We start from the raw sequence: 21,908 nt of genomic DNA on the forward strand, positions 1-21,908 counted from the left end.
CTTCATCACAACTTTCAGTTGGTTGCATGTCTGGTGTCTGGCAAGGCTTCCGAAACCTTGGCATTCCAGAAGAAACTTTCAGAATCCTCATGGCATCCCGGAGGGTATCCACTCAAAAACAGTGCAGCACTTATCAAGATAGGTGGTTTAAGTTCTGTTAAAGGAAACAAATTAATTCACTTCATCCCTCTGTAAATCAGGTGCTTGACTTTCTAACGAGTCTTTACAATGCTGGCCTTAGTTATAGTACCATTAACACTGCACGGTCATCGCTTTCTGCATTTTTGGGTAATGAACAAAGATATACTGTTGGCTCACATCCTCTCATCAGCCGTTTTCTCAAAGGAATTTTCGAATTGAGAACCCCATCCCTCAGATACGCGACAATTTGGGACGTGTCTATTGTGTTGAACTATCTCCGGTCTCTTCATCCTACATCATCATTGACTTTAAAGCAATTAACCCATAAGTAAGTAATGCTTATTGCTTTGTTATCTACTCAGAGACTACAAACTCTGCAATTATTAGATGTCAATCATCTTCAGTTGGATGGGAAGGAAGCTGTTTTCTTCTTACCAAATAAATTAAGCAGTCACGGCCTGGTTCCAATCCATTAAGAGTTGTGTTGGCATCATACCAGGCTGACATGAATCTTAATGTTTATCATGTACTTCAGCATTATATTAACGTCACATCCTCATTAAGAGGGGCGGAATCGCAACTTTTCATTAGTTATGTTCCACCACATAACCAGTAACGAGAAATACTTTATCACGATGGATTAAACTTGTTATGGAGGAGGCTGGGGTTGATGTAGTTCAATATGCGGCCCATAGTACTAGGGCAGCCTCTACCTCCGCTGCAGATTCAAGAAATCTGCCTGTAGAAGATATTTTACGTACAGTAGGGTGGGCCTCGGAAAGAACCTTTGCTCAGTATTACAAAAAACCTATTGCCAGTAACAAAACTTTTGCAATGACAGTTTTGGATGCATAAGTGTAAAAGTAGTTTTACTATATGCATTACATAAAAAGTGTGGTATAATTTTACAGATGGGTTATGTATAGGTATGAGTTGACATAAATACTTCAAGATGTAGAAGTGATGTAACCATGTTTTGAATATTCCTCAAAGAGGATGCTATGATAGATTTTATTCACATGAATGAGATTTAATTTTTTTTCTTCCAAAGTATGGAAAGTAAGAATGTTATGTTATCCTTTGTACCAAGTGGTAATGAAATTACCTCAGTTCTGGTTAAAAAGAAAAGAAATGTTTCTGATGCTCAGCAAGCAAATTAAAAAAGATTCAAACGTTGAATTTGTGTTCGTTTGTAATCTTTCTGTTCGTATGTGCTTTAACACTGCTTTGAAATCTCAAGTAGTTCCGTAGTGAAGTGTAATGGGGAACTAGAATCAATAAATTAAACGAGACCATAGGTTAACGTTTGATTGAGATTCTATTGAGACATTACACGAACGAAGGGATTACTTGCCCTCCCATTTAATGCATTCTCATGCAGGATTATTATCACATAATTTACCCTCCCAGAAGTTCGTGGTGTTCAATCGCATATGGTAACTTTAAATACTGAAGCTAATCCTCAATTATGCAATCTCAAGTAATCCCTTCGTTCGTGTAATGTCTCAGTAGAATCTCAATCAAACTTCAACCTATGGTCTCGTTTAATTTAACGAATATGGTGTATCGCGTAAGCGCTCTCGCGACCGAATAGCTTCCAGGTACTAAAATGTTATATGGATTATCGCGTAAACACTCTACGAATCGGTGGCGAATATTTTCGCCAGCCCCTTTTAGAAGTGTGGATGCTTACCCTACATCTAGATTATAATAAAATACAAGTCCTCGCTCGGGCGATGGCTATAGATATAACTAAGTAGGTAAAGCGGACCTACGTATAAGCGCTATTGGCAGAATAAAGGGTAGGCTATATAAAATTAGTAACGCTGAAGTGTTCCTCAAAGTTAAGTCGAATTTAAGATTGGATAAACGGTCCTCGGGTAAATTCCACGGATAAAAAATAAACTTTCTGTGAAAGGGTCCTTAAATATGCTAAGATCCGAGAATCAATCGCTGTAGATGTTCGCTGCAAAATATGAACGGGTGGCCAAGTCAATCGCTCGCGTCGCTCGTCGGTTGTGCCCACGCTTCCTAAAAGCTTTCCAACTCCTGAAAATCAGGGACTTCCGGAAACCCTTCACGGAATGTTCAATTCTGAAGGAGGGTGGACGAAACTAAATCACTACAGTATGTATCAACTAGAAACTGTGAACGCATCAATAAGAACAGAACAGAAACGCATCAATAAGAACAGAACAGAACCGTCACATACCATGATAAAACCACAGATCATCTGTTTGTTGCACTTCTTGGTAAAAGCATATAACTGAAGTAGGGAGAATGACATCATGCGACATATACCGAAGCCACTCATCCATCTGGTGGCGCTTTGCTTGTACGGCAAGAAAGTACCGGCGCGTAATACAAACACTACGTCTTTGATATAACTAAAGTGATACAGTTGACATTTATCACTCGAAATGGTGATCTCGTGTGCCGCATTTGGGTGCCAAAATCGTCAAAAATGTGGCAGTGGACTCCAGTTTCACAAGTAATTCTTAGGAAGCGATAGTAAAAGCAATTACATAGGAATATAATTACTTTATTAGTGTCTTCCGCTCAGCTGCTGTATTTTTGTTCAATGGAACCTGGATATAGTTAGCTTAGGCCCCTAGACCGACTACGGCTGTTCTTTCGGATGCGATATGACTAAAGCCTAATGACAAAACCTTATCACTTTTTACTTAAAACTGTATCCCTAATGATAGATCCACATGCCAGAATAACATGGGATGACGGTTATCATGTCCTGGACTTATCACTAACAATTCACTACTAGGAAAATATGCTACTACCCACTTTGCGACATTTACACGAAACTGAGGACTGCATGCACAGACTAATATGGAAATATTACACAAAAGTTTGTGTGTTGGAAGGGGGTGGAGAAGAGGGAGGGTTGCTTTTCACGACATATTTCAGGGACAACTATGACACTATTTGATTAGAGCACTGTAATAACACAAGCAAGAAAAATGTGCCTCTCAAGTACCGGAATTGCACTTTCCAGACATTAAAAGTTGGACAAAACACTCCACTTACTCGAGTCATTAGAGGCGGAATTTTTGTGGTCGCCATAACATGTCTCTGTTGTGCAAAGTACACATATTCTTTCGAAAAAGCGCTGAAAATCAAATTCAGTTTTCAAGGTCGGCTTTTTGCCGTACAACGCAAAGCGCCCTCGAGACTTCACTGCTTAAACACACGGTGATACACTGTGTCATCAATCTTCCTAGTTCAATTTCTATGGGGAAGAGATGGCTAACCTTCAAACAACTGTATCTTAACATGTCAAGTAAGTATTGTAGCGCAATTTGCTTTCCTTTTCATCTTGCAACTTTAATCTGTCATTATGCTCCTTTCTGCTTCAAGCTTGCAATGCTGGGCAACCCCCCAATGAAAGCAGTTGTTGTTGCCCCCTCATGAGCGGATCATGTTTTAAACATCTGCGGCGGCCCGCTTTGATAATTCCTTGTACATAAAATTGTGTAACAAAATTGTATTTTGGAGCCAATCAGGATTGTGCTTGTTCCTCGCCCGACATCCGGTCGTCCCTGCGTGCATGCAGAAACTAAGAAAAAGCTACTCCGTCACGAATCGTGGCTGAATTGCTACAAATAATTCAAATCAACAGGAGTGTTTACTTGCAGCAAAGGCTCATTATTACATGTAATTAAGTAAGACATGATAAAATCATTAATGCATGAGTTAACAGTTAAACTGCTAAAGCCAATTTCGGAGTTTCATTGATTTAACGAACCGTGTTAGTACATGTTTTGGATGGAAGTAATTGTCGTAGATTGACAAAGTTACGTCTAGTCAGGTTTGTTCAGGTAGTGTACGTATTAATGTGTATACACACGTGTTAGGCTACGGTAACGTAGTTGGATTGTATAAAGTCATTCGGAAATTCTGTCATTGTAACTAACGTAGGGTTTGTTAGAAGCGGAACGCTAAATGTCATTCAATAACTATATGTGGCTAGATTATTACTAAGCCCATTAAGCAGACTGACATTTTAGTTGACTCAACGCTAGCGAGCGTATAGCCAACCAAAGAAGTCAACTCATTAATCCTCTAAGTGTATATAATAAATTTAATTATCGTTAATTCTTTAGTCGTTATACCATCATTAATTCACCAATGTACTTCTTGCGGTGTAGATTCGTCTGCTGAAAGTGCTAGCCCAACTTTAACAGGTTGTATTTTGTAGTTCGACATCTTTTTAAAAAATTCCCAAATTTATTGTATTCTACGAACACCAGCATATTCTGAAAATTTCAATTGCATGGCTTTTAAAATTGGCCGATTTATCACACTTTGAAATTCTGCAATTTGTCGCCACTGTGGCATTGTTGCATTTTCTTGATATTTGAGATCTCATTTCTCAGCAATTGAAGATTCTACGTCCTTTTTATTACAGACACCTATAGAGTTTATCCCATAAAAAAAATGGAAAATAAACCATTAGGCTATGAAAACATTGTCTTGTGGAGTTAGGTCAACTTAAAATTGTCAAAATATTCAATTTTGGTATTTGTCGCTTAAAAATGTGCTACTTTTAGTGATAAATTGCTCCTAAACAATTGCTTCATGGTACTTCATGCTGCGATTCAGCACGAGGAAGGGGTTTTGATGCCAATGTTTCACCAACGTAACCATGTTAGAGCTGTGAGGGTCTGATACTTAGGTTAAAGGTATAAAGCAAGGGCGTAGGAACCGGGGGGCTGGGGGGCGCCAGCCCCCCCACCCCCCCCAGTGAAAAATGTGGAGGGGCGGAAGTATCATTCCGCCCCCCGCTTCGCAAGTCAGAAAACCCCTTTTTCATTTCCAAATGAGAAAAAAAACTCATTTGGAGCACCAAATTGCATCTAAGGCCAGGTGAAAATACAAAATTAAGTTTACAAAATGGAGTGGGTGTTGGAGTGTGCTATATTGCACCAAATTGCATCTGAGGACACCTGGAAATGCAAAAAATTCTTAAGTTATTACACCTTACCAAATTTTAGGGTTCTAGCATTTCTCAATATTACTTTATGAGGTTGTAACGTTGCTCTGATGTACAAAAGAGGTCGACTTTGACAGTCAATAACTCAAAAAGCGTCATGTTGAAAAATACTGAATATTTGTTCTGGAAGAGATATACTACCACCCTGTTTGAACAAAAAAAATCAGGAGGGTATTTTGCCTTATTTCGAATGAAAATGTCAACCAGTATATACATTGACAGTGTGTACATGTACAGTGTGTATTAGTGCTAGGTGTAAACATAGTCATGTGGCACTCATTGTCCTTATCAGCTAAATGGATCCTAACTGAATATGATAGTAGCCCAGCCATTTTCACTTTGTTACAGAAAAGTAAGCACGTAAATGTATTCATAGTATTTAAGTATCCTCTAAGGGTTAAAGTGCACCCATATTATAGCTTTAGCTTGAGACGATACTACAATAGCGCTTGAGTTGTATGTAGTTTCTTTGAATCTGGAGCTTTTGTTTACTGGTTCTTCCTGTTTTCCACCTTCCTCAGCGTATGAATAGGTTAAGAACAAGTAAAAGGTTTAAACTGACTAACCTGTGTATCTGGTACTTTTGTTAATGTTTAACAATTTAAACTGTTAGTTAATGTGAATGCCTTTACATTTACACCTATCTATTGATTACTGTACCCATTATATCCTTCTCAGCAATCAAACGTTGTCTCTATAAGTGAACATGGTGAAATATATTTTCAATGTTGGGTTGTGCATTGTGTAGTTTATACACAACTTGGTGGAAAGAATTTTCTTTTGTATACTGTTCTTTGATTTTTTTTTTTTAATTAATCATACATGCTGTACATGTATGTATTGATTGACATTCATTTTATAGTAAGTCTTTTAATTAAGTGAATTAAACCAGAAGCAGACAAAACATTGCGAACTGTATATCTTTATATGACATCGAAATCTGCACAAACTTGAATGACTTAAAAGTACAATACCTATGTATTATAGACTTTGTTTAGATTATATTTACACCTAGCAATAATACAATAGCACTTTCAAAGGACCTACGGAAAAAAAATTATGTTGGCTTTAGTGTCAGACACTATCCGGCGACTCCCGGTTCACGTGTGCCCTTCGTGTTAGCTCTAACACATGTTAAAATCTTTCTTATGATGTACATGCGTGAAAGTAACGGACATTGTTCTCTTATGAGACAAATAACTTGATTGGTTGTGCGTCGAGCATCACACGGTCCTTTACTGATAGAAAACAACAGTCCCTGTGATTGGGTATTTAACTGAGACAGCAGCACCGCTATTATGAAATCTATTTTTAGACTTCCGTTGTATTTGAGAGAAGATACCAAACATTTATACATGCGCCGAATTGTTTCCAAGAAAAGCCACCAGCTGTGGCGTGAACAAATGAAGTAGGCTTAACAGAGTCAATTTTCGTTACAATATGTACTAGTGAGAATATTAACTCGTGAGAATACTTACTTGTGAGCAACTTCTTACTCACTCCCTAGGCTTTATTATTGCGAGACTTAATTTCTCATTTTCTCATGATAATTCGCTCGTGAGAAACCTCACTCTTACGTAAAGTTAACGCTGCACACTCCCGGATTACAATCATCGAATCATTCCTAATCTTAACAAATATGTGACTGATTATATGTGACGAAAAATTAAAGAAACAGTCTCTTCCTTCCTGGATTCTTCTGTCCTTGTAAAACCTCATGTGTTGACTACAGGTGAGCGTTATAGTATTAAGACGGGAGTTTTCAACTATAGTGTGAGATATTTGTCTCTTCAATACACATTGTCTGCAACCGAAATATCCTTATAGGAAAAATTCATGGAATAGCTTGGCAGGGACCAGAACAAAATTGTTTTCTGCACGTTCACTCCTTTCCGAGGCAGGTTGCAGTCGGTACATTGTTAAGATAATGAACCGCTGACCTAACACAGTCTGCATCTGTTGCATACTGCCATTCCATACCGGTATGCCATGATAACCACTTTAAATAAATGTTTCAATAGAAATAACTGTTGTACTTCTAAGCCATTGGAATTAAAAAAAAAACACTGTGGTTTGTATGCAGCTGTAGGAGATTTACAAAAGAATATCTTACAAACATACCATCATAGATAACTTTCATCCAAACTGCCGGTTTCCGAATAGAAAATTTGAATTGATAATGAAGAGCGCCTCGGTAAAGACCATGGCTTCGTCAACAGCATAAACGCACACATGCATGACCAAGTGGTTGTAAATTAATGCACATTTGTTTGAAAGGTGTTTCTTTGACACATTCGTATTGCATTTACCATGTAGATACTTTTGTAGGTGTTGAGTATACAAATAGCTGCATCTAATCGCGCTTATCTGTTCAAAACTAGCCAGACCATCATTCATAAAGTAAACTGAAATTGTCTTTCCTTTTGTTAATCGGTATACTAGTCTTAACGTTTGAATCACGTGTGAATCTTCATAGGTAATCGCATAGTTTCATTCTGATACAATATACCTATCAAACACTTGACATCTCAGTTTAATTTTCGATATTTTATGCACGTTTGGCTCTCCGTATTAATGCGGTGATTGCTTCGCCTATCATCGTTGTTTTTGTTTTCCTGCTTTTATGTTTAAGAGCATATATCAAAATTACAGATTGGGGTTAACATAAGGCGGATTGATGATGATGTAACGTGGTTGAGCGGTTCATTTAATGAATTGTGGACAATACTTTGAGCATCGCTCAAAACGGTAATGGTATGGGTATTCACAAGTGCGATGATTTGCCAAGCCACAAAGTACCACGTGGTCGTTGGGATATGCCAGCTGTAAATCTCTATCCGTGCCGTCTGGAAAGTGACGAATTTAATTGTATTAACGTCAAATTAATTGTGGTTCTACACATATATAGTTCACTCATACTTTACCAGTTCACTGGAAGCGATATGTCTCCTAATGTGCTATTGTTTGGATTAAAGAGTATGCTTAGAAAAGAAAGTTGTGCATTAAAACACCCATCTTTGACTATTTTTAGCACCAACGATATCAGTATTTCAAAAAGAGTTCACTTTTGCGACCGTACAATATCTTTAAGTAGGTTACCATTATTGTGATTTCATTAATTTTACAATGAATGGGTAGTTTAGTATTTCTTAAATTTCGGTTTGTCTAAACTATGTAATTCTTAATTCACAGACAATGGAGTTGCTCCATGCTAAGACTACAATATCTTACATTGTACTCAATGAACATATGATAAGAGATGTTAATATAGTCACATTAGCCAAGCGAACCGAATTTAGATCGCCGGACGACGAAAAGGATTCGAAAATTCTGTTTTCCACTAGCCAATTACATGTCGTAACCAAGTCGGCATTAATAGATGACTTTTAAGTTTTAAAAGATTCTGACGTTTGCAGTCGTCGTTGTAACTCTGTTAAAATATGCAACACAAAGTCAATAAACCTTTAAACTTTCTCCCCAGGGTCGTGCTCAAAGCCATATCTGTTCTCGTGGCGTGTTTTCTTATAGGCTAATGATTTTGGCATTTCTCAACTGCAATTTTAGTGTCATTATACTTCCTGGGAGTGGGGGAGAAGGCCGGAAAATCATCCAGTCCTTTTGCTATAATATTTGAGTCTCTTAATCAATGATATATGTTCAATTAAAAATAAAGGAAACAATTAAAACACCTCCCGTGTGTATAGCTTTTTAGCTGTTTGATAAAACGTTCATGAAAATTATTTCTTTAACATATACCTTAGTATGTATTAACCGTTTTAAAGACCATTACATTTGCAATTGATGAGAATATGAACGATGTCGTTGACTTTCTTTTTTGTATTATTGTACAACATCAGCAAACTGAAACGTCTACGTGCATTGAAACAACTAATTCGTATGGATCTGGCCTAAGGCCAAGCCGAAGTGAAACTTTCGTCTCAAACAATTGATTACATATGCTATCATATTTAATTCGAAGAATGACAATACTATCTTGATTAATAATTAATATACTTCAACTAATGGCAAATATAATACGCATTCAAGATTTTTTCTTTTCTTTTTATATATACTTGATATAGTACGACAGTGAAGTTCGTTTTTTGTTTCGCTTTGGTTGAAGCAGGCAGCACAACACGTTTAGTGCATGGCGTAATAAAAATCGAATTTGAACTGTCATTAAGTTGATTCATTTGAACTGAGTAATGTTAACTAAAAAGGTGAGCGTTTTTGGTAAGTTACCTTGAAATATTTTATTATACATATTTGGATCATTTGATAAAAAGACGTTTTACAACTTTCAAAGTTTCTTCTTTTTTGATCCCTACAGTAAAATGGACTTAAACGTTTGTATGGGTAAGAAGAAAGTAACAGGGAGATCGCTACTATTCGTTTGCTTCTTCATGATTATTCTTTTAAATATTTGTAAAGGTAGGTACACAAGCATTAGTTATTTGCTTCAATGTATAGTGTCTTTAGAACCGTAACTTTCTTACAGATGTTTTATGTCAATGGTTAATATAGTTCCAGGGGTACATGCATAGAACATTGGTTCCTGTTTTCTTGGTATAACCTGTTTCGTTTGATTTTATATACACCTGGTGCCATATGGATCAATTTATGAAGTTCATTTACCAAAAAGACGTAATGCTGTTCGTAATACACACGCTTGCATTTACATGATGTTCTTTCATCTCTCGACCGAGTGCGCTGTAAAATCCTTTGATTTTGTTTCAGCGGTCAATTGTACAGAGCAATCGGATTGCACGGTAGAACATCCGCTTGTAGGGCAGCAATTGATCCTGAAATGTGACGTTAACAACGTACTTACCTCTGTCTGGAAGTGGGAGAACGAGTTTTTATATGCGGGGACCACACCAATAACGACTGACAACAATATTGATCTACTGGAAGACACCTACTCGTTGAATCTGCATACTGTCCATATCTCGAATGATGGAAGATACGTATGCAAAGATGATAATGGGAATCACATTGACTACTGTGTTGAAGTTCTTTGTAAGTAGCTTCATATCATCAATTTTGTAAAATAGTCTATAACATCCGAACATCTTAAGGAATTATGATGTATGTCAAATTTTTCTTTTCTCATAGAGGGTTATGATGCAAAACTTGAAGATGACTATAATACATCAATTTCAAACGTAACGTTGTAGGCTATATAGATAGTTGTACTATAATTTTTTTTTTTCATCAACAAGAATGTTGCTTTCCAAAATGTCCTCATTATGCATTTATAAATCGGTACTTGTCAGTATGCTTAAGCCATGCTACATCTATATAATACATATACATTTACTTGGGCATCATTTCTCAATCAATTAGAACCAAAGAATTAGCCTTGCTCTAATTTTCGTTTATTTTGTTTGCTTTTAAACAGCTGTACCGAGTATTATGATTTTTGTTGATGACTTAAATGAATTACCCTACTTTGAAGGAATTAGTGGTAAGGAATATAATGTGACCTGTAAAGTGATTGCAACTAAGCCCGTACTGAATATGACATGGACAGTGAACGATGTTCTGATAAACTCTGCAAGACTGGTAACGGAGAACAAGGATAATCCACATACGTTTGACATGATAACATCAATGACCTATAACGGAAACGGCTCTGATGACATCTTCAACTGCACATCATCTCGAGAGAACTTTTTCAGCGTAGAAAAAATCTTACACATGAAAACATATGGTATGTTATTGACATTTGCAGATAATAAATGTTATGAACTGATTTGGAGATGGGTCTACTTATGATAGAAAACATTGATAGGCCTATATAATGTGAGAAATTCTCAAATTAGCCACAATAGACTGTTTCAATATGTTGTAAATGATTTTTGAAACACGATTACAAATATACTTGTGAGTGAAACAATTGTGTCGCAAGGCCATCGCATTGCTCGTTGGGGATCTGAATCTTACCGAATTTCAATGTCTTTTTTTATATGCAATATTTGGCTTCTTCAATTTTGCATTTTATACAAGCAGTACCGTATGTATACGTTTAGCAGACATTTAAAAAGTGTACATTCTCTTTGCAAAATAGATTATTCATTATCTTTGACTGTAAATAATGAAACTACCTTATGGGATGACAAGGTCTCTGCTTCAAGCATGAACTTAATTAAATGCCAGCCGGTTGAGCAAAATTTTCTACCAAATGTTACCCTATCGGTGACCGTGGAACTAGGAAGCGGATCTCGACCTGTTGCAAACGTATCAACATTTGATGAAAACAACTTGATCTCGTACATGGCATTTCCACGTAACACCCTTAGAATTTGGATAAGGTGTAGCCTCAAGACTCGAAAAGTCAACAAATTCGTAGAAAAGATGCTGGTTGTTGTAGGTAAGAATAGTATTTCTTTCTTGTTTAACTGAATGTAAGCTGTGACTTGCCTTAAATGATGATGAAATTATAGTTAACCGTTGTTATTAAGTCATTTCTTGAGATTTATGTATATATTTATAATAAAGTATGATATCACGTTCTGATCCGGTATGTGGGTTGCTTTTAATTATATTTATGTCTTGTTAAGTAGAAAAATAAATGTTTTGCTTAAATCTTCTTTTAGCTTAAAGCCAAACAATGAAAAGAAAGCACACAAAAGAAATATACTTATAAGCTCCAATTTTAATTAGTTTAGTAGAGTAATAGCAAATGCATCAACAGGTATAAAAAAAAATCCTCTCTAACATTACGTTTTATTACAGTGCTCCCTGAACTCCGACTGCAAGTAGGTAATGTCAACGTGACACGTGGTGATATAACTGTTTCGGTTGGCGAATCTCTTGTCATTCAATGTATTGCTTTCAGTGCCAGATCCGTTGGTGTATTCCTGTGGACAACTAGTGACGGTCATGTGATTTCCGGTGCAGGTGATGTTAAAATGAGGTTTAATAGATTTTACACTGGGACATATGATGTAGAAGACAAATTCATCTTTAGCCCTCGCCGAAGTGGTGTTTTGTCATGCACACATCAAACAGAGGATCACGAGGAGTCAACTGTTTCCCTCAATGTCATAATTATGAATGGTAAGTACGTTCAAGAGTAAACTTCCATCACGTTATCAGAAATTTGTAAAAGTTCAAGGTTTACATACAATTTTAATTTCCAGTCACTTGGCATCCAGTTTAATCAAAATCGTTGTAAATGAAATGTAACACTCCTTTTCTATAATTTTTCTTTCTCAGACAACAATTCAGAAAACAACAATATGAACCTCTTAGCTATTTCCCTCATTGTGTCGTCTGTCGCTGCTGTATTTGTAATAGCTATGTGTTTTCGACGAGTAAAAGGTAATGCTAATGCTCTTTCAGAGTTAATTAAATGTCATATTGCGTTTGTTTAACATCACCACGTCGATTGATCATCCGGGCTCTCACTGAACAAAACATATAGTAAAATAGACAGTGACAGAAGTCACTGTATCAAAAGTCCTTTGTAATCACAGTCACACTTTAAGGAGAGCACTTGATTGACTAGATATCTAACTGTGTACTCGTAGCTACCTCCATCTTTAAATTAGAAATGTTACTGTTACATTGTCAATTAAGATAATTTCATAAAATGAGTGTCATTTTAGAAATGATTTTCGATGAAAAAAAAATGTTTTGCTTTTCTCTTTTGACCTGTTGAGTTGCAGAAAAACTTCGTATGATGTTAGGCATAAATGAAGTGAGTCAGTGCATTGCTAGGTCGGTAGTGCCGAAACAAACACTTCACTATTTTAACGCTCTTGTTTAATTCATGGTGAAATACGTTGTTATGGCAGCTGTGAGTCATTGCGATATAAAATGAAACTTTACTCTACTCAAAAGCCAGTTTTAAGTACACTTAGTCTCATGTATATAAAGAAATACAATTGATTGTATCGCCCGTACCAACGCATATTTGAGAGCCTTTGCGGCATATTATGATGATAGAAACAGAGACAAGTTCCAATTGGTTTATTGTCAGCTTGTAAACATGACAACGATATTTGAACATAGAGAGAAGTATATGAGCACGTTCCAACTATTAATGATTAACCATATCTTATAAATCTTCAAGTATATTATGATAGCACATTTCATACCGATATTCTATTTCAGGATTACACGCCCATGCAAATGTAAGGTAATTAATGCTTTCAATTTCAAACCCTTAATATTATTGAATATACTTTCTCCTTTTCTGTAGGTTCTTTTTAACGAGTACTTATAATATATATATATATATATATATATATATATATATATATATATATATATATATATTTGTTTTCTTTTATTTTATTGGATACACTTATCATTGAAAATTCAATGAAATGAATTACTAAATTGGTTTTCACATTTCACATTCTGTGTTGGTTTATACTTGAACAGATTTGACCATCAACAAGAGGCAATAGGGACACTTCCAGGTAACACTTCTTTTTATTATTATATGTTTTCTTTTTGGACGATAAACCTTCACCCTGAAATAATTCTGACTATCAATTTGACATCTACTTCCTATTACACTTCCACGCACACAACTATTTTATATATATATACGCTTACTGGTGTTGAGTTTTAAAGTGATATCGATATATCTTTATTGTCCCAGGTACCATGACATTGACTGGAAGGCGACCGCCGAGGTAGGTACTTACCGTAAAGTATACATTACTCATTCGGGTAGAGCGATATCACCAGTCCATTCATTCATACTAAAACAAAACACCAACTTAATATAGAATATGTACGTATGTAGTAAACAGTTTGTTGAGTACAGGGTAATATTATACGTATCTCTGAAATTTCTAAGATTCTCTGAAAGCAACGTAATTAACACATCAATAGTTTATTTATTATTTAATTGCTGCTTTTACTGAAAATGTAAGTGGACGTGATTAAGGAAATGTCAATTATTTTTGACATATATAGAAGAGGAAAGTAAAGCGAGGGGAGTTTCATTAATTCTTTCATACCATATTCGAGTTATGTTAATTTCAAGTTCATACACTGAGTACAAATACAATACAAATAAAGCTATACGTTCAACTAATTCACAAACCTACAGTATGTGATATTAAATGTAACATTCAACTTAAACTTGCACACCATCAACAGGTATATGCTACATTTTCTTATATTTTCTGCAAAAATAAACGAGCATTATCTGCAGCTAATTTCTTCGGTAACGATATGAAGAGTCGCTGGGAAGTAAACTGAATGATTTTCGTTTTATATGTTTTAAATGTTTTGTATACTTTTTGAAGTATTAATGTTGAATTGATTATACCGAACTATCACCAGTTGTGAAACCAATAAAGCCAATGTAATGACACACCTGCTTACCCATTTGTGATTAGTACTTAATTTGGCATTTCCTTTAATATTAGCATGAAGCTTCCCGAGAAACCGTCAAAACAGACCTCTCTAGAAGTTCCTGACTTCGACGATGGTAAATTACATTAATCATTGGTTTCCTTCTTGTTTATCCAGCACCAAATCTTTGGTACCGTATGCCGTCAAGCACATCTCTAAGATAAATTTGTAAAGTAAAAAAAAAAAGTACAAATTTCACTGAGTGGTATAATTTCATCAACATTATTAAGTCCTTCATGATTTTCCACATCCACAGAATCACAATGAAGTTAAACCTAGTTCCTCTTATTATCATTTGTGAACGTTGAAATAATCTAATAAATAAAATTTACGCAGCCAATAGTGAAGAATGGTGTTGGAATAATTGTGAAGAGATGTAATCATTGGTATGGAACACTTGTGATATGCTTTAATGCGGGGTGCTTTTCACATTTTCTATGATATTGAAAGAAAACTGCTAGAATAGTTTAGAAATTTTACTCCATGGCAAAATATTATTCTCTTGCTTGCTCTTGTAGAAAGTGAAAGTTGTCAGTTGCTGCATTCTTGTGAATAGCACATCTGTAGTCCTTATCATGATTTTAGAAAATTCTAGGAAAACATGGAACTGCATTTCTCATACTTTTTATCCGTGCATTGAACCCTACAGGCAATGCAGTTACTTATCACAATATTATATTCCTGACCAGAATATCATGTACTTAATATGCTAGCGTGAGAGGTAAACAAGAATCGTCTGCTATGAATATTTAAAAAAAAAGCATGCAGCTTGTTCGGCAGGTTCGGCAGGTGTGCACGGTACCTACGCCAATGATCATGCACACATTTCGACTGTCATTGAGTACTGGACTGCTATTGACGATTTTGTTTATCCCTAAATCTGTATCGCCTAATGTACTCATACTAAGTTAGACCTAGGCCAACTAAGGCTATGTTAAAGTGCTGGCCTGTGTTCTTATTTCTTTGTCATTATCCAAACCAGATACATCCTTATCTTCGTTTGTCGCTGGGTCAAGCATGTAAAGTCGAACTCCCGGCCCAAATGCGTTTTGAGTTGGTGTCCTTAATGGCCGGAATCGGTTTTGCATTTCAGGTAGTCATTACACGTTAACGTGAATTAATAGACCACAAAACGAGTCTAGACGCCACGCACTTATACATGCAATACATACTTAGGATATACTTACGGATTGTTTGCATGGCTGTATCTCATGGTACAGAGTCTGTCAACAAATAGCGACGTCATTTTGTGTGCTTCTTTCCCCTGTCAGTAGCTATGCAGCCAATTTTCATGCACTATTTATCGACTGCTGGGGAAATCTTGAACCAATTATGGTTATGCAAAACAGGAAATTCTTTTCATTTAATATTGTCTTGATTTACAATTTGTGAAATTTTAGCAGTATCCGTTCAATAACCTTTCTGTTCTGGCCCGTTGCAAGTAACCATATAACTTCGATTCTTAAAAGTTTCCATTTATATGTACTGTATAGCGCAGAAGCTTTATCTTTCTGTGTGACAAATACGTCGATCCCTGTGATTTCGTTATAAGTTGAAAAATATTGTCGACCCTTTCTGAACAAAATTTTGAACAACATTGGGCTATTCTTGTTCGTGTTATTTTTTTCAAATACAATTATTAACTGTCACTTATCCATTTCGATTGGCCTTTTAGATTTCAGATTATTAGTTTTTATTAGTCTCCAGAGATTCTTATTAAGTAATTTCTTGCTTGCTTTCTTTGGCATCTTGCATTTTTTTTTCATAGAGCGATACCACAGTCTTTTTGATGACGCTCCTGAGGCAAGCATAATTGATCGAAAGCGGGTTTGCTTGCTAACACGTATTTCAGAAGGTGTTATCTTCCAAAGATGGATGGGGACGTTTACCAAGTCGCAAGGTCGAAAGGAGTATATAACGATTTCTCTGCGGAACGGTATGAAACATTATTTGAAATTAGAACACATGCAATGAGTGTTATTTTTAGTTAAAACTCAACCAAAATTTATTTTAGGTGGTGCTTGAACATCTTGATTCCTGTATTATGGAAATTGCTTACCACCTGCTTCCAAGAAAAGAAAAAATATGAAATGTTAGTTGTTATCCCCTCAAATAATTCAATTTGATATTTCCATTGTTTAATTTACATTACACTTTCAGTACCTTTTATAGCTGCATTATTGCCTGGGTATGTCTTTCATGCAGATACAATAAACCAATCAAGATACAATTGGGAGATGTTTGCAAAGAAAATTATTGAACTTCCTGGTTGTCGACATATTGCTGAATGCGTAGGACTTTGCCTGGACGGCGGTAATATGTCTATCTATCTAGCATGTTCTTTAATGTCATATAATAATAGCCTCGTAACACCTGCTAAATACTTTGAAATAAGATGGGACATTTCGGCTATGGCTCAGTCTGTTTTGAAAACCTCTTACTGTGATTGCTGGGGTTAACCTGAACTGGATCGATCTGGATCGAACTGGATCGATAGTTATATACCTAATCGGCATCAATATATCTCTTACAAAAACACTTATTCTCATCTTGCAGAAATTCAATGTGGTGTTCCACAAGGCTCAATTCTAGGCCCTTTACTGTTTATTATATATGTCAATGACATCTACCACGTTTCAGAAATCGCAAACATTACGTTATTTGCCGACGACACAAACATTTTTTTTCGAATCAAATGAAAATTAAAATTCATTTCATATTAAAGTGTCTCTGAATTAAATAAATTTAATGACTGGTTTGCCTCTAATAAGCTATCGCTTAACATTGGCAAAACGAATTATATTGTTTTTAATACATCCCGATCAGCTGGGATAAAGAAATTTTTATGGGAGGTGAAACTCTCAAATAAGTATTTTCTAATAAATGTTTAGGTGTACATATTGATCATAAACTTTCATGTGAAAATATCATATAATTGATTTATTGTCGAAAGGTTTAATTTGGTTTTAAGTTGTTTCTTCTCTTTTCTTTCTTCAGGGAGTCTTCTACATTGTTAAGCTATTGTATGCTTTATAGAAGACTTCCTTTCACATTGTATATTTGCACGTGAAAAAACCAAATAAATCAAATCAAATCAATTCAAAACCTACATGTGTAAGAAACAACTAACTACAAGAAGACCTTCAACGACCTTCGTGACATTGCTTAAAATGTAAATGTTACATACAACTGTTAATCGCTTACTTAAGTTACATAACAAGCGATACGTCCCACTTCGAGCTCGCCGAAGCAAAGAAATTTTCCCTTCCACATGATAGCTGATGGTTATTGATATCAGGAATTTGTAAATTTCGATACCATGACCCCATGAGGTCTTTCGGTAGAAGAGTGGAAAGTTTAGCATAGTACTTTGTCCGCCTTATTCCTAAAATCCGTCCTCTCAATCTTAACGTTACCATCATTGTGTTGTATAAATACGATAAATGTCAATCTATCTCAGGATGATCAGCCTTTAAGAAAAGAAAAAGAAATCTTTACCTCAAACCATAGATCAGAGCCATACGCAGCTCGATTAAGACACATAACATTTTTCAATCGAAGTTATTTGTAATTCATGTCACTTTTGTGATGTGATAATGGAAACCTCGTCACAACTGCCAACATTTACTATAGTGCTGGTGCCATCATGACAGTTATCTTGTATTATTATTTTTTTTTTGCAGTCCAATTAATCATGTAATCTCTCTTGTGACTGTCATCTGTATTACCTTATATTATTATCTGGTTTTTGCTCTTATACCTACTTTGGAGAATGCATAGAGAACATAAACTGAACTGAGCTGAACAGTGTTCACAGTAAAAAAAAAGTAACCAAGTACGTCGTTTGGTCACGGAACAAGTGAGCTAAACACCACTAACAAATCTTTCATTGAAGTAATTTGTACCCACCACAAACTGGGCAGTCTTTGTTTTTGTCATCCCTTCTTCTACAGATAAATTACTAGTACTACAAACATATTCACATTCGGTGGATCTTCACAGCTATCTGTCGGAGGATAACAACGCTGATGAAAGCAACTTAATTTCACGTCGACTACAGTTAGCCTCTCAAATACTACTGGGGATGGAATTTCTTGTGTCACATGGACTATGTTATGTACTTTGTTGTCGGTGTTAATGTATCGGTTACAATTTTAGGGCTTAATAAGAAACAGTTTACTTCATATCTTATTTAATAATGGGAACATTTGCAATGTTCATACATTGTAGTGTATCATGGATAACTGCAATGCTTTGTAGTAGGCAGAAAATTGACATATTCAACGTATTCAACGTCGTCTTCACCGTCATTATCATTATCCTGATCTCCATGCACCTTTCTCTCCATATCCCTCTCTGTATCTGTCTCTTTGTCTTTTTGTAGCTTGCTCATCCCGGTTTGACTACCAAGAAGATTCGAATGACTGAGGAGAAGGTTTGCCAACTATATGACTTTTGTCACAGAGAAGAAGCTTCGCGGGTATTGGAGGACATGAAGAAAGAAGTAATTAAACTTATAACTTGTTATACTTGGCAAAAAGAGCAACACATTATCAATGAACTTACTTGTATTCGTATGCAAAGCAGTGGTGTATCAAAGAGCAAGGGGCCACGTGGGGAATCCACATTCACCCTAGCCAATGCGTTTCAACAGCTTATACGGCCGGCGGCCGGTCTTGATGTAAGGCTTAATGTAATACTAGGGTAAAGGCAGTTGGCAGTTAATTTGTTTGTCTACTGGAAAATATTTGTTAATGATTTATAGACATGACATAAACACACTAACACTCATTCAAGTATTCATGCAAAAACACGACTAAAAGTTGTGATGCACTTGCTAAACGTGTTTAGACTAACCTTCGGGCCCCGAACACGGGGACCCCGGTTCATTCAATCACCTGGACAGCCTATTGGTACCCTACTAGTATTCCTTTAATATTGTCTTATTTTCAATTTACTTTAAAGGACGGATTCAGCAGTATTTGTCACTCACCGGAAGCACTCGCAAGAAATGAACATGATTTAGGAAGTGACGTATGGTACACTGCATTTACAATCTGGGAAGTCCTATATACGAGTAAGTTATTTGAGTAACTCATGGCTGGAAGTGTTGTTACAAGTATTAATTTAAACGTCGAATGTATTCTTGAACTACAAAAAGACCCAAGGTATCAAATGGCTCGGTCACGGGCAAATCCCAACTGTTTTGCCGAGTAATGAATGTAAAACTCTATAGGTTGAAGAAGTTTGTACAACTCTAGCATGAAACTAAATCGGAATTAAACTATGCCGTAAATGCTAGGTAAAACGGAGTTTGGGGAGAATTCTTTGGCATATGTACTTACATTTATACATTGAGGCTACCGTCTGGATCTAATTTTGTGAACATTTCAATTGACGCCAGTATTTTGCATGTATTGATGAATGGATTATTGAGTATTGAAAATATGCAACAGTGGAAAGTGTCTTTGCTGGGTTTTCATGTATGATATTATTTAAAAAATGTTGAAATAACCATCTTAGGTTTCATTTTATGGCTTGCAAGACAACAAATACGAAGTGCCATGATAAATATTTTTTTCAGATGATACCATCAGCACTGAGATTGACGCCACCTATGCAAAAGCCATCATTGTTCACGAGGACAAAATGCCATGCTTCACAAAGCCACCGTTTTGTCCGGAACCGCTGTGAGTATTGACACAATAGAGATATTTATATAAGTGATAATTATATCTAATAATCAGCAATAAACTAAATTAACTCTTGAAATGATCCGAGTAGCCATGAACAATTTCCACAAAGATAAAACTTTTTGAAGAGAAACTATATTACATAATGTTATTATTTTGGGATCACATCATTTTGAGCGACGGAAATAAATCACGGGGCACCGACAACCTTGTTCTTCCTCTGAATACCCGTTTGTTATCATTTCCTGATGTGGGTTCCTCCGAAGGCTAAGTGTTTAATAGTTTTCTATAATCTTTGTTTGCTGCAGTATTTAGTTTGGAGTAAGGAGTAAATTTATTAGTTTTATTATTAATTTCATTTGACATAGCAATTCATTACTCGTTACAGGTGAGCAATATATTTGTAGCATCCACATTGTAGCGTGGCCTAAAGCTATACTGTTGAAATCAAGCACATGATAAGTTACTTCGAGACGCTAGAAAATAACGGCATAAATATGTACACTCAACTGCATGTGTATATTGCATATATGACTTTCGTTCGTTGCACATGCAAATATAGCTGAGAGTGTATATTCCATTGTAATGTTTTAGTAAGTTATTTCATCCTATCCATGTATTAACAGGTTTGCTATTTTAACGGATTGCTGGAAATTGAAGTCATCTGAACCGCCTTTGTTTTCCAAGTTAAGATCAGTTTTTCAGGATGAAGGCGCTCTTTCTTTGGTGAGTAAAATATCCAGCTGCTAGGGAAAACATGATGATGTAACAAACAATAGTTAGATATGTGTCATTTCTTTAAGCTCGATGAGGGTGACAGTAAGTTTATATTCTCACTGAGCATTTCTGTGCTTTACACCCATACAACACACCACGTAAATTAAATATTTGTATTCCCTGTAGTTCTTTTTTGGGGAGGGGGTGGAGTTGTGTGTGTTCTTTGCTGATGCATGGTCTCCGTTTGATATGTGCAATTTAGAACTTGATGTGTTATCTAATGATAACTTGATAGCATACTTTAGGAGCTTGCTACTGTTATCATGTTAATCTTCAATGTCTATATTTTCAGACGGATCATCTCCCAGAACTTCTTGCAGTGCCGAGTGATGACGACGTTAGTTCTGCTAACTCGTACGAATCCATGAAAGGGCACACCCGTTGTACATGAATAATTTCAGAAATATTAGAGCTATGTTGCATTTTATTTTAAACTGTGCTACTAAATAATAATAAAACTTGCATGATGTTAGATTTTTTTCGGCATAAGAGGAAAAAAAACACCACAATACTCAGCCTATTGTACAAGTAGGCTACTTTTAATAGGGAGAAATTACGTGTCTAACCTTAGACTCATTTGGTAATTTGGGCATACGGTTCGGAGAGAACAAGTCGAGACCAATGTTTTATGTAAAGATCGATGCCAAATATATGTGAGCTATGAGTGAGCTATCCGTTTATGTGTGATCACAGAGGAAAACAATTCTCGACGATATTCCTTCCCTCACATGTGTTTAGCGATTTTAAATTCGCAAGGAATATGTGTAGGGCCTTGAGGATACTTTCTAAGTGTAATTCCTCTTTCAAATATGTAAGGAGTAAGACGAAGTAACCTTATTTTCAATGGACCACATAAGCTTATGTATAGATAATGGCATTATATGCATATATCAAAATATTGTACTGTC

General features: G+C 35.9%; 1 protein-coding gene, 1 long non-coding RNA gene and 1 pseudogene across 3 annotated transcripts in view; 2 read left to right on the forward strand and 1 right to left on the reverse strand.

Moving 5' to 3' along the window:
- Nucleotides 1-21,908, reverse strand: part of LOC139976918 (uncharacterized) — a 472,282-nt gene that overhangs the window by 346,990 nt on the left and 103,384 nt on the right. The window lies entirely within an intron of this gene.
- LOC139977271 (uncharacterized) lies at nt 27-996 on the forward strand (annotated as a pseudogene).
- Nucleotides 9,231-21,879, forward strand: LOC139977459 (uncharacterized). Of its 2 annotated transcripts, none has more exons than XM_071986801.1 (19): nt 9,231-9,369; nt 9,480-9,580; nt 9,887-10,168; nt 10,551-10,862; nt 11,220-11,522; nt 11,888-12,211; nt 12,371-12,475; nt 13,271-13,295; nt 13,544-13,581; nt 13,767-13,800; nt 14,545-14,606; nt 16,299-16,466; nt 16,736-16,843; nt 18,484-18,638; nt 18,915-19,034; nt 19,496-19,607; nt 20,115-20,220; nt 20,850-20,949; nt 21,293-21,879. In XM_071986801.1, exons 2-19 carry the CDS (start codon nt 9,484-9,486, stop codon nt 21,389-21,391), a joined length of 2,550 nt encoding a protein of 849 aa, XP_071842902.1. In that variant the 5' UTR covers nt 9,231-9,369; nt 9,480-9,483; the 3' UTR covers nt 21,392-21,879. The 2 variants fall into 2 exon arrangements, with proteins under 2 accessions (XP_071842902.1, XP_071842901.1); XM_071986800.1 differs by having other exon boundaries at nt 9,240-9,382; nt 21,293-21,878.

This window comes from Apostichopus japonicus, chromosome 12 (genome assembly GCF_037975245.1).
Source record: "Apostichopus japonicus isolate 1M-3 chromosome 12, ASM3797524v1, whole genome shotgun sequence".
In the NCBI taxonomy this organism is placed as follows: Eukaryota; Metazoa; Echinodermata; class Holothuroidea; order Aspidochirotida; family Stichopodidae; genus Apostichopus; species Apostichopus japonicus.